Source organism: Peromyscus eremicus, chromosome 23 (genome assembly GCF_949786415.1).
Source record: "Peromyscus eremicus chromosome 23, PerEre_H2_v1, whole genome shotgun sequence".
NCBI lineage: Eukaryota > Metazoa > Chordata > Mammalia > Rodentia > Cricetidae > Peromyscus > Peromyscus eremicus.
Window position 1 is genome coordinate 38,198,490 of NC_081438.1, and position 12,719 is coordinate 38,211,208.

At 44.6% G+C, this 12,719-nt stretch overlaps 1 protein-coding gene and 1 pseudogene across 1 annotated transcript in view; both read left to right on the plus strand.

Moving 5' to 3' along the window:
- Positions 1-12,719, plus strand: part of Mtus2 (microtubule associated scaffold protein 2) — a 245,831-nt gene that overhangs the window by 27,264 nt on the left and 205,848 nt on the right. The window contains exon 3 of the mRNA XM_059249359.1: positions 7,610-7,804. Coding sequence (XP_059105342.1) covers positions 7,610-7,804 — 195 coding nt within the window. The remainder of the gene's footprint in view (positions 1-7,609; positions 7,805-12,719) is intronic.
- On the plus strand, positions 4,261-5,457 carry LOC131898534 (dolichyl-diphosphooligosaccharide--protein glycosyltransferase 48 kDa subunit-like; annotated as a pseudogene).

Consider the following 12,719-nt stretch of genomic DNA (forward strand, 5'->3'; position numbering starts at 1 on the left):
TCAGTGATTGATGGGACTTCATTGATACAGTGTTGAATCACAAATAAATGATCTTATTCTAGTTGACTGAGATTATATTTAGTGTCACAGAGTCCTAATTTAAAGGAGAATCTATACAAAAAGCAAAAAGCCCAAGCAAATAAAACTCACTTCATATAAATGGGAAGATTTGTATTCTTCAAAGAATTTATTTTTCAAAGGAAAAAGAATATTACTTTGAAATAGCAGCATGTCTTGTAGCTTTCAAGAGACAGCAAAATCTCCTTTGTTGTTCAAGCAGGAATTTTTTTTCTTGCTTTTGCTTTCTGGCAAAATCTTGTCAGAAAATTGAGCTTTGATTAAAATAAATGAGTTCAGTTTGGCTCCCTTGCATGAGGCGGGGACATTTGATCCCAGGGTTTTCAAAATCTTTATTAGCTTTGAATTTATTTTAATTAGCATCTCCGTTATGTTTGTCTTCACTTGGAAGGGGCTTTGATGTGTAACACAAAACATTTCTTCCACCTCTCTAGTTAAGGTGTAGAGGACACACAATGACAGGTCAAATTCTCTAGGCATCGCAGACCCTTTAAAGATTTTACTAACACTGAATAGAATTAGGAAAGATCATACTTAGGTTAATCCAGATTCAGAAAGACAAATGTCAAATGATCTCCCTCCTCAGAGGCTCCTACCTTCAAATCTTCAGCAAATTTCTCTTTGTGACACACAGAGACCATTACAGAAAGCCACAACCAATCAAAATGTAGAGCTGTGGAGCCCAATCGCAACGGATGCATCCACAAACACTCCCAAACCTATGGCTCGGGAACATTTCCGAAGAGGGGTGGGAAGACTGTAAGAGCCAGGGGAGCCGGAGTTTGCTGTGAGATTGTGTCTCTTAGTAATATCAGGTGCTGCACCCACAGAGTCTTAACATGACAGTCCAAACATGCGCTGAACCAGGACAACCACCACAGATGTACTGACGTGGATGAGGGAAAGCCTACACAAAGAACTAACGGCAACTATGGGATGGTGAGAGCGGGAGAGATGCTCCTCCCCAGGGAGGAGCACACCAATCTGCTATCCAATACCCAATAGTCAGCCCTGTAAACCTGTATACAAGTAACATTATACAGACCGAGCAGGTTATATTTAGGAAAATATACATACACGCAATTATATATGCATGATGTATCAATAATTATCAAATAATGGACTTGAAAGAAAGCAAGGAAGGGTAAATGGGAGGGTTTGGGTGGGTAAAAAGGAAGGGATAAAGGCTATTACAATCTCAATAATGAAGCAAAAACATTTTACTTGTTTATTTTGTGTGCATGAGTGTTTTGCCTGCATACATGTCTGTGCACCACGTGCATACAGTGCCATCAGAGGCCAGAAGAAGGCATCAGACCCTCCAGAACTGTAGTTACAGGTGGTTATGAGCTGCCCTGTGGGTGCTGGGAACCTAACATGGCTCCTCTGCAAGAGGAGCAGGTGCTCTTAACAGCTGATCCGTCTCTCCAGGCCCAACACAGACCCTGTAAGAGTAACGATATTAGCATGGTGTGGAAGCACATACCTTTAATACCAGCACTGGAGAGACAGAGGTGACAAAAGCTCTGAGTTTGAGGCCAGCCTGGTCCACATAGCAAGTTCCAGGGTAGTCAAGGCTTATATAGTAAGACTCTGCCCCACCCCAATATTTTAAAGATACTGATACATATTGGATACTAATCATGATTCTATCTTAAGTCTATTGCTTAATTAGAAATAAAATTATGATTCTAGTCATTCAATATTTTATTTTAAAGCTTGCTTTTATTAGAATGCAACAATTATACATAATACTGGGTTTCATGATGACATTTTTACGCATGCATACAATGTGCTTTGATTGTGCCCCCGATAGATTCCCAGGCTTCTGGTGTAGCGTAATAGCCTTATTGAGCTGTAATTCACACCTGATGACGGCAGTTCTTCAGTTGAGTTTTCCTCTTCCCACGTCTGTCAAGTCGACAACAAAACCACCTAGGATATCTGCATAAAACGAGGGAAAACACACGACATTTGATTTTCCTCAGGCTGGCTTACTTCATTTAATATGATTATCTCCAGTTGCATCTATTTCCCTGAAAATAATGCAATTTCATTGTTGTTTATGGTTGACAACATTCCGTTGTGTGTATATTCAGTATCCTTAACCATTCCTCTGTTGTTGGACACCTGGATGGTTTCATAGTAGCCATTGTCAAAGATGGGACAGTGAACATGGATGGGCAGGTGTCTCTGTGATGTGTTGACCTGCAGCCTCTGGTAAATACCAGGAGTGGCAGGGTAGCTGAAAGGTCTATTTGTCACTTATTGTTACTATAATCGCTCACTTTTATTTCCAATCCACCTTTAATATATTTGTTTTATAAACTGTTGACACACGCAGCTCCTCTTTCCACTGCAGAGGCTCAGGCATTCACTGGATGAGAAGGCTTTGAAGTGGGTTAATCATCAAAGGTATTCTAGAGTATGAATATTTTTAAAGGCTTTTTAGAGACTACAGCTTCCTTTTATGCATTCATGGCAAATAGTTGCAGAAACACTGAATTTATTAAAAGGAAAAAAATTTCACATTTCTTTTTCACCAAAAACTTTGCACGTGTATGTGTTTTATTGAAAATAAATTTTCCATACAGTGTATTCTGATCACGATTTCCCCTCCCCCAACTCCTCTCAGATCCTCTCCACTTCCCTACCCACACAAATCCACACCCTTTCTTTTTTTTTCATTTTTCTTTAAGAAATTTTCTACTCACTCTACATACCACCCACAGATCCCATCTCCTCCCTCTTCCTACTCCCCAGCCCTCTCTCCCAAGCCACCCCACATCCCCACATCCCCCAAATCAAGGTCTCCCATGGGGAGTCAGCAGAGCCCGGCACACTGAGCCTAGGCAGGTCCAAGCCCCTTCCTACTGCACCAAGGCTGCACAAGGTGACACACCACAAGCACCGGATTCCCAAAAGCCTGCCCATGCACCAGGGATGGATCCCGATCTCCCTGCCTGGGTGCCCCCCAAACAGTTCGAGCCAAACAACCATCTTCCGTATTCAGAGGGCCTAGTCCAGTCCCATGGGGGCTCCACAGCCACCAGTCTGCAATTCATGGGGTTCCCCCAGTCCATACCCTTTCTTTCTCTTTCTCTTTAGAAAACAAACAGGCAAAAGAGAACCCCCAAACAAACCAGAATTTAAAAAAAAGCACAACACACACAGACACACACACACACAATTAGAAACCATAATATGCAAGTAAAAGATCAGTAAGACAAAAAAAAAAATGCCCAGACAAAATAACATGAGGCCAAAAGTCTACAAAAAATGCCACCGAGTTCCTTTTGTCTTGGCCATCTACTGCTGGGCATGGGGCCTACCTGTAAGTGTGGTTAATATACCTGGTGAGACTCCATTGGAGAGAACTAGTTTTTCCTTTGTAAGTGGTTGTCGATTGGAGATAGCTTCTTGGTTGGGATGGGAGCTGGTGTCCACTTCCCCATGCAGTCCTGGAACCCCATCTGATTCAGACCCATGCTGGTCCTGTGCAAGCTGCCACAGTCTCTCTGAGTTCATGTGTGTGTCAGTCCTCTGTTGTGTCTGGAAGACACTTGTCCTTGGTGTTCTCATCCCCTCTGCCTCCTACCGTCTTTCTCTTCCTCTTCTACATAGCTCCTGAACCCTGAGGGGCGGGGATTGGTGAAGACATCTCATCTCACCTTTTGAGAACTGTTATGGATTGGGTGGTTTCTGTGTTTAATATTTTGAGTTCTTTGTATATTCTGTATTCTAGATGTTAATCTTCTTTTCTGATGTGTAACTAGCAAAGGTTTTCTCCCATGCCTTCGCTTGATCCATTGTTTGCTGTGCAGAAGCTTTTCAATGTCATGAAATCATGTTTGTTGATTGTTGACATTATTTTCTGAGCATCCAGAGTCCTGTGGAGAAGGTCTGTGACTGCCTGGGTCATCAAGCACTCTCCCTACATCCTCCTCTAGCAGTGTCAGGGTTCAGGTCTCATATTAAGGTCTTTGATGTGGGTCGCACCTCTGGGCACTCCTTCAGGGTTCCCGTTGTGAACGCTGGTCCTCCACCTGTGCAGCGTTCCCAGCATGTGGCTCACCTCTTGGCGTGTGGGTCTGCATGTTCTCCTGTGGATTCTTTGCCGTCATAACTGCTCCTAAAGAGATGTGAATGAGGTATCCAGGTACTGACCTCTTCAGCCGGACGATGAAGATGGATCCCTGCCTCGCTGCTGGTGCCTGGCCCCTCTTTGGGCCGCTGCTGGCTGCGCTCAGCTGTGTCTGTGCCAGAAGCCCCCATACCCTCATGGTCCTGGACAGCCTCAACATGCAGAACACATACTCGACGTTCTTCGGCAGCCTGAAGGACCGGGACATTGCGTTCACTTTCAAGACCGCAGATGACTCCAGCTTGTCCCTCATTAAGTACTGGGAGTTCCTCTGGGACAACATCATCATCTTCTCCTCCTCCTTGGTGGATAACTTTGGAGGCAACATCAACATGGAGACCATCAGTGCCTTCACTGACGGTGGCAGTGGTGGTTTGGTGGCTGCCAACTCTCACATCGGTGACCCTTTTCAGGGACTGGGCAGTGAGTGTGGGACTGAATTTGATGAAGAGCAAACAGCTGTCATTGACCATCACAGTTATGACGTCTCAGACCTTGGCCAGCATATGCTCATTGTGGCTGATGCTGAGAACTTGCTGAAGGCCCCAACCATTGATGGGAACTTATCTCTGAGCCCTGCTCTCTTCCTAGGAGTTGGAATGGTGGCAGACCCTGACAATCCCTTGGTTTTGGACATCCTAACAGGCTCTTCAACCTGTTACTCCTTCCCAGATAAGCCCATCACCCAGTACCATCATGCAATGGGGGAAGAGCACGCTTCTGATCATGGGGCTCCAAGCCAAGAACAATGCCCAGGTTATCCTCAATAGCTCTCTGGATTTCTTCAGCGATGTCTTCTTCAGCTCAGCAGTGCAGAAGGCCACACCTGGCCGGCACCCAGAGGTATTTTCAGTCAGACAACTGTGAGCTAGCTGTGGCCCTCTACTGCTGGGTGTTCAAGGTGGAGGGCGTCCTCTGAGTGGAACCTGTGTCCCATCCTTGGGTGGGCGAGACAGCCCCACCCAGTGCCTACACTGTTGCTGACCTGGTGGAGTAGAGCATTGTGATTGGCCAGCTCTCCAACGGCCAGGGGACTCTTTGATGATGATGATGGCATTCAGCTGGAGTTCCTGCACATGGTCCCTGTGGAGAGGACCTTCTTGAAGAGAGAAGGCGGCGAGTGCAGTGTCCAGTTCAAGCTCTCCGATGTGTATGCTGTGTTCCGGTTCACAGTGGATCACAACTGGCTAGGCCGCCCACACTTATACTCTGCCCAGGTGTCGGGGAGGCACTGATCCCTACTACACCAGTGCCTTCTCCGTGATGGCCACCTCTTCAGTGTCTTCTTACACACGAAGGAGGAGAAGTCTGGTTGGGCCAGAACCTGGGACACCATACAGCAGGGAGATGGCAGGATTTCACTGGAAGATGGGCTGGGTTTTGTTTTTGTAAAGGCCATGGGAAAATGCCACAGCCTTGCCTCAGTGAGTGGTGACTATGGGGTGGGGACAGGGAATATTTTTTTTTTCTGTAAATTTTCCTACTTTGAATCACTCTGTGGTGTTTTTCATATGTACAGCCACCCCTATTTTTAAAATGAAGAGAACCACTGGCCTCACAAAACAACAACAACAACAACAACAACAAAAACCAAACAAACCCAAGAGATGTGGATTGTCTATTCACCCCTGATAGGGCACCAGGGCAAAGATTACCCCCAAAGCTCAGCTTGGTGAACCAATGAGTTTATTGGGCTTAAAATCAGAGGGCAAAGGAGCAGTGACTCACAGGAGCATGAGGGACTACAAAACAGTTGTATCACTACCAGGTCCCACCCCAGTCCCTCATGAATGGATGCTGCACCAGGTCCCACCCCAGGCCCTCATGAATGGATGCTGCACCAGGTCCCATCCCAGCCCCTCATGAATGGATGCTGCACCAGGTCCCATCCCAGCCCCTCATGAATGGATGCTGCACCAAGTCCCACCCCAGCCCATCATGAATGGATGCTGCACCAGGTCCCACCTTAGCCTGTCATGAATGGATGCTGCACCAGGTCCCACCCCAGCCCCTCATGAATGGATGCTGCACCAGGTCCCATCCCAGCCCCTCATGAATGGATGCTGCACCAGGTCCCATCCCAGCCTGTCGTGAATGGGTGCTGCACCAGGAAGCCCCTCTTCTGGTTAGCCTTCTACTTCCTGGATACTTTAGCATTTCCTGTGATCACTTGCAGCTCCAAGTTGGGGCAAGCGTAATGGCTAGAATTCCAAGTGGGAACCTCATGACCCTCCCTTCCTTCATGGCTACCAAGCCAAGATAATCTCCACTTCACAATGGCAATGTGGTGAACGTGTTACGGGTGGAGGGAAGGGCCAAATGAGAACTCTCTGGTTTTGAACCAGGCTCCCACCACGCTGCATACTACACAACTATGGTCCAAAGTTTCTTCTCTGTAGCCTGGCTTTCTGCTTGCTGGGTTTCAGGCTGTAGTCCAATGTCACTTGCTCTGAGATCTCTAAGATTGTACGTCACAGAGAGTCATGTGTTGTCCAATGCACGGGGCCTTTTTGAACTGGTGTCTGCATCTGTTTCTGTCAAGTACTAAGTACCAAGTGCCCAGAAGAGGGAGGTTTCCCTACTGTCTTAATGCCAGCATAATGCCAGGCATCTTTTATCCAGCACCCACTCTTTTTCTGTTCTTCAAAGTATCCATCCCTGGGAGTGCCATGCAGCTGCGGAGATGCTGGCTTCGTAGCATGACGCCATCATCCTTATGCTCCCCGGCTGGGTACTTACCTAGAAACTAATTTAAAGTTTGGACTAACATAAAAACCAGTGATGGGAAAGCAGGAGAAATCCTAACACCACTTTTAAATGCCTACCAGACTCTACGGTAGATGTTGAACATGAGTTACGGCATCATTCTTTACAAGGAGATACTGCTGTTCTCAGGGTAGGATGGGGGCTTGGGGTTTGCCTAGTCAGTCACTGGGGATTACAGTCTGGCTAACACTACCCCAAAGCAAGAGGATTAACAGTATGGATGATTCTTGGAAGGCATCTGTGGTTAAAGCCCATTGAGTGTTAAATTTTAAGGTGCATCTTGTTCTCACAAATTTAAGGTAACTTGCAACAGTTGCTACTCTCTTTCCCTTCAGCATCCTGAGCCCTTTAGCCTTTCCTGGGCCTGAGAATGAGGCCAATTGTCTGTCCTCCATTTCTCACCTAGTGAGACTGAATGTCCCTGGGGCAGCGGCTGTGGCTGTCTCTCCTGAGTCCTCTGAAGCACCTGCCCTGGTAAGGGGCCTTTGTATTAAAGATTGGTTTGCTAGTGTGCAGAACGGAAGCCTGCAGGATTAGTCTACTCATGACGGATGACACACTCTGTGACATTCTCCATCTTGCTGGCCACTGAGAATTTTTCTTTATGATTCATTTTAACAGATCTTAAGAAAGCCTCCAATTCAAATGCTGCAAAATCCAGTCTACCAAAATCTGGGCTTCGTCCTCCTGGTTACTCTCGTCTTCCAGCAGCCAAGCTGGCGGCCTTCGGCTTTGTGAGGAGTTCCAGTGTCTCTGCAGTGCCCAGTACTCAATCCCTGGACAGTGTGCAGCCGGAGCAGAGCCGGCCGGTCACCCGTGAGTGGGGCAAAGGGACTGAGGGTGTATGGAGGAGACTGTGCCCTGCTGGGGGCTGATAGCAGGGCAGAGCATGCCTAAGGACCTCGGGTACCATTTCATTTGGTTAGTTAAGAACTTGGATCTACTACTTTAATCTACCATTGTGTTACTCTGTCTTAATCATCCACCAAGGGAAAATAACCGATTGGACACTGTCCTTTCTCTCAATTATGGGGAGTTAATACACTTGTAGTGGGCCCAGGCTTAGTTCCTAGAACCCATACCGGGCAGCTTACAACCACCTATCATTCCAGATACAGGCAAGCTGGTGCCTTCTTTTGAACTCTGTGGGTAGTATATGCATGTGATGCTTGCGCGCGTGCGCGCGCCCGGACACACACACACACACACACACACACACACACACACACACACACACACATAATAGAATGAATAAATCTTTAAAGAATCTTCCCGAGACTATTGTTGAGGTCATTCATGAGCGACTGTTAGGGTTTCCAAGCATAGACAACTTGATTTGGGAAGATGAGATAAAACTTGTGGAGTGATTGAGTTTTATTCCTTAAGATGAGCATATATCCCTTTAATTATTGACTAAGATCTGGGTTCTGGGGATAGTTTGAAGTAGAAAATCACCAGTCTCTTTGAAAGGTTAATCAATGAAATGAGTGTTAATATGAAAGATTTTTGCAATGTTAACTCAGCATTACGCTCACGAATACTATAAAATGCATTTACATACGTCGATCATTTGATTATCTGTGTCTGGCACGCATTTTAAATAAGATCAGAGTTGACAAGAAGTGTTATTAATAACTCTTATAGAAACAGCCATCAGCCTGTCTCATGTTCCACTGGCAAAGAGGGAGTCATTTTTTATTCATGAAAAAAGGAGCCGCCAGTGACCTGAGAGGTCAGGTTCCCAAGAAGCTATTTCTCATCTGAGATTAAACCCTTATTGATGTCTGTTTTCACTCCTCGGATCTGGACCCTGATCAGCTCCACCCCGGGATGGGAGTTAGAGTGTGAACTTGTGGTTTCTTGTTTGGTTGGCTGGTTGTTCTTAAAGAGAGTTGTCTGTTTACAGTTATTACTATAAACTGTACACGGAGGCTTTTATTTATAGTTTTATTGTAAGAGCAGCCATGTTTTTCTTGGCTGCCCCATTTTGCAAAGATTAGCTTTTTATCCTTTCCCTTCTTCTACACAGTTTTGGTGTCCCCAACCCCGCCCCCCTTCAGGTAACTCTGATATGGACCCCAGGTGAGCCTATGATGTAATTGAAGGCCGCATGACCTCTGACACATGGATAAAGGAGGCCCAGGAAGACTGGGCCCAGGGCTCCCCCTGGGCTGCTGTGAGGGCAGACCTGGCATCCTTTGGGACCCTTCGAGACCAGCACCACGCTACCGTGTTCCATCTTTGTGGCATCTGCACCAGATGTTGTCAGTAATGGCAGCGTTCTGTTTTAGTGTAAAATACTCCAAGAACAAAAGTCTGGGGGGTGGAGGAGGACAGATTAAAAACGTGACTGGCAAATTTTTGAAAGCCGTTAATACTGGAGGATGGGCTATGGGGTTATTGTGTGGTTTATTTCCCATTGATATGTGCTTTACATTTTCCATAAAAGAGGTTAAAATCCTATCATCTCCACGGCTTGCTTTTATTTCTTTTTCCCTTTTCCTCCTTAAAATAACAGCTGTATTGAGATATAATTCACGCACCATGTAATTCACTCCTTTAAAGTATACAAGTCATTTTTTTTTTGGTATATTTATAAGGCTGTGCAAACATCACTACAATCAATTTTACAACATTTCCATTATCCCTCCCCAAGAGAAACCTAGTATCCATTAATGCTCTTCCCCTGTTTCTATCCAACCTTCAGCTCTGGGCAACCATTAATCTGCTACTTCCTTTTTTTTTTTTAAATTGAAAAAACTTTTTTTCATACAGTATATTCTGATCGTGGTTTTCTCTACCTCAACTCTTCCTAAACCCTCCCCATTCACTAAACTCCATGCTCTTTCTCTCTTCAGAAAACAAGCAAACAGAAAATGAATAAATAAACCAGAATAATCAAAATAGAAAAAACCACAATAGTCATATATAGAGATACACACACAACCCCCCACCAAACCCCACAAAATCAGAAATCATAACAAACAAGGAAAAGACCAATAAGACAAAAAGAAAACTGCCCAAAGTAACACCAGACAAAAAGTCTACAAAGATACCATTGAGTTCATTTTGCTTCGTTTCCTATCTTTACGTTTACTGTTTCCCAGAAAGATGTTAGATACCTTTAACCTTTCCTTCTACTTTCGTTGAGTTATACTGTAACAACAGCACAGTTTCAACTTTCTCTACTTTGCTTGTTGTTGCTATGACAAAACCCCATGAACAAAAGCAACTTGGGGAGGAGATGGTTTATGTTGCAGGTCACAGCCCATCATAGGGGGAAGCCAGCGCAAGAATTCAAAGCAGGAACCTGGAGGCAGGAACTGAACAGAGTGGAGGGGTGCTGCTTACTGGCCTGCTCCCTATTGCTTGCCCAGCCTGCTTTCTTATAGAACCCAGGACCACATACATGCTCAGGGTTGGCAGTGCCCAGTGGGCTGGGCTCTTCCACGTCAATCACTAATTAAGAAAATGCCCCATAAATATGCCTGCAGGCCAGTCTGATGGAGGCAATTCCTCAACTGAGATTTCCTCTTCCCAAATGACTCAGGCTTGTGTCAAGTTAACAAAAACTAACCAGCCGGAACATACAACCTGATATTTCAGTATATAGCTATATTATGAAACAATTACCGCATCAAGCTAATTAATCTTCATCACTTTGTATAGTTGCTGTGTGTTCATGTGTTGGTACTGTTGTAGATCTGATCTCTTAGCACATGGAAGTCCATCAAACAGGATGGTTAGCAGTCCTCACCATACCATGAAGTAGAGCTCCAGAGCCTGGCTGCTTGTGTCATTAAAACTGTTCTGTTTGGTTTTAAGAGATTCTGCAGCATAGTGGTGTGTGTGTCCAGGGTGGGGGTGTGTGTACTCTAGAGACAGTGGGATTTGCATACCACCTCTGCATTTACCAGACCTATGACTTTGGGCAAATTATTGTACTTCTGATTCTTCATAGTAAAACAATTGTTAATAATAATTGAACTACATTTAAAACCATCAGTAGGGCTAATGAGATCACCAACTTGAAGTAGTAGATACAGAGTATTTAGAACAAGGCTTTGCACAAGAATAATTTATCCTAGGCTATTTCCATCTGTGAGCCATGTGCAATGAAGTTCAATGTCGAAGGTTCAAAAGTCCAGATGGAAAAATGGCCATGTTGGATGAACAGTGTCCAGTAGGGAGCAAGGGAATTGGTCTTCACAGTTTCTGGTCATGGTTATGAAAATATTGAAGTCAGAGAGGTGACTCTCATTCCAGTTCAAAGATTTTATAATCACTCCTACACATAATAATCATTAACTTGGAGTGTTAAACTAAAACTTAGGGGCCGGAGAGATGGCTCAGTGGTTAAGCACTGGTTGCCCTTCCAGAGGCTCCAGCTTGATTCCTGGCCCCCACACAGTAGCTCTCAACTGTCTGTAACTCCAGTTCCAGGGCCTCCAACACCCTCACCCGCCTCCACTGTCATCAGGCATGCATGTCACACATATATACATACAGGTAACACACCCACATGCATAAAAGAAAATCTTTAATAAAAACTAAGACATATCATTTATGAGGCTTGAAGTTAATTTCCATAGGATTCTCTTACTTTGGGGCTGTAAGTTTATTTATCATTTTGATATTTAAAGAAACAAAGACAAGGGAAGTCAGAGAGGGCTGTGCCAAGTCTTTAACTTTTTTCTTTTCTTTTTTTTTTTTTTTGCTGGGGGGAGGGTGGTTTGAGACAGAGTTCCTCTGTGTAACTATCCTGGCTGTCCTGGAACTAGCTCTGTAGACCAGGCTGGCCTCAAACTTACAGAGATCCACCTGCCTCTGCATCCTGAGTGCTGGGATTAAAGGCGTGCGACACCACCATCACCTGGCAGGTCTTTAACATTTTATAGTGTATGAGGAAATATGTCCAATTAGGTTCCCTTTTAAAGAAATATATTTATGAAACGTGACCTTCGTCTAAGCTGGTGGCATTTAAACCCTCTGCTCAAAATAGAACTGGGAGTTGGAGCTGACTTTATTTCTGTGGCTTTTCAAAGTCTGCTGGGGACAGAGGGTGGGTGTTTGATTTGACAGTGTGTGAAGGGTTTCACACAGCTTCACATTTGCTGGCATCTAATTTCCAGTGCTCCGCTTTTTACTTGAGGATCTCAATTCAGTTTGGGTGGGAGAAGAAAAGAAGACAGAGAACAAAATCCAAAATGTGCTTCTAATTTTCAGTAGAAATGCAGAAGTCAAACAAACGCCACTGATAGATTTGAGTATCTGCTTCCCTGGAATCTGTAATTATATAATCTGAAGTATTCTTTCTAAGGGAAAGACAGAGTCATTTTCTTTGAGTCTTGCTAATAATTTTCTCAGTGATTCCCACACATTCTTTTTCTTCCTCTTCCCCCACTCCATCACAATTACAAGGAAGGACATAATTTTTCTGTATATGATTTAGCATTGCTTATATGGGAAACTAGTTTCTGTACCTTGGAAGTAACAGTTACCCTCCTAACTCAGACAGTCTGGGGAAATCTATCAGAAATCACATCATCTGTCAAAAGCATTTTCAGCTTTATAAATGTCATATGATACCTTGAGCCATGGAACCAGCAGTTAAAAAGAGAAATATGTCACATTCACATGCATGACATCACTGTAACAAGATGGATGATCATTTGGAGTCATTTCACTTCAATGGACTTACATTGCTGTGGAGTGATTAAGTGTCCATTAG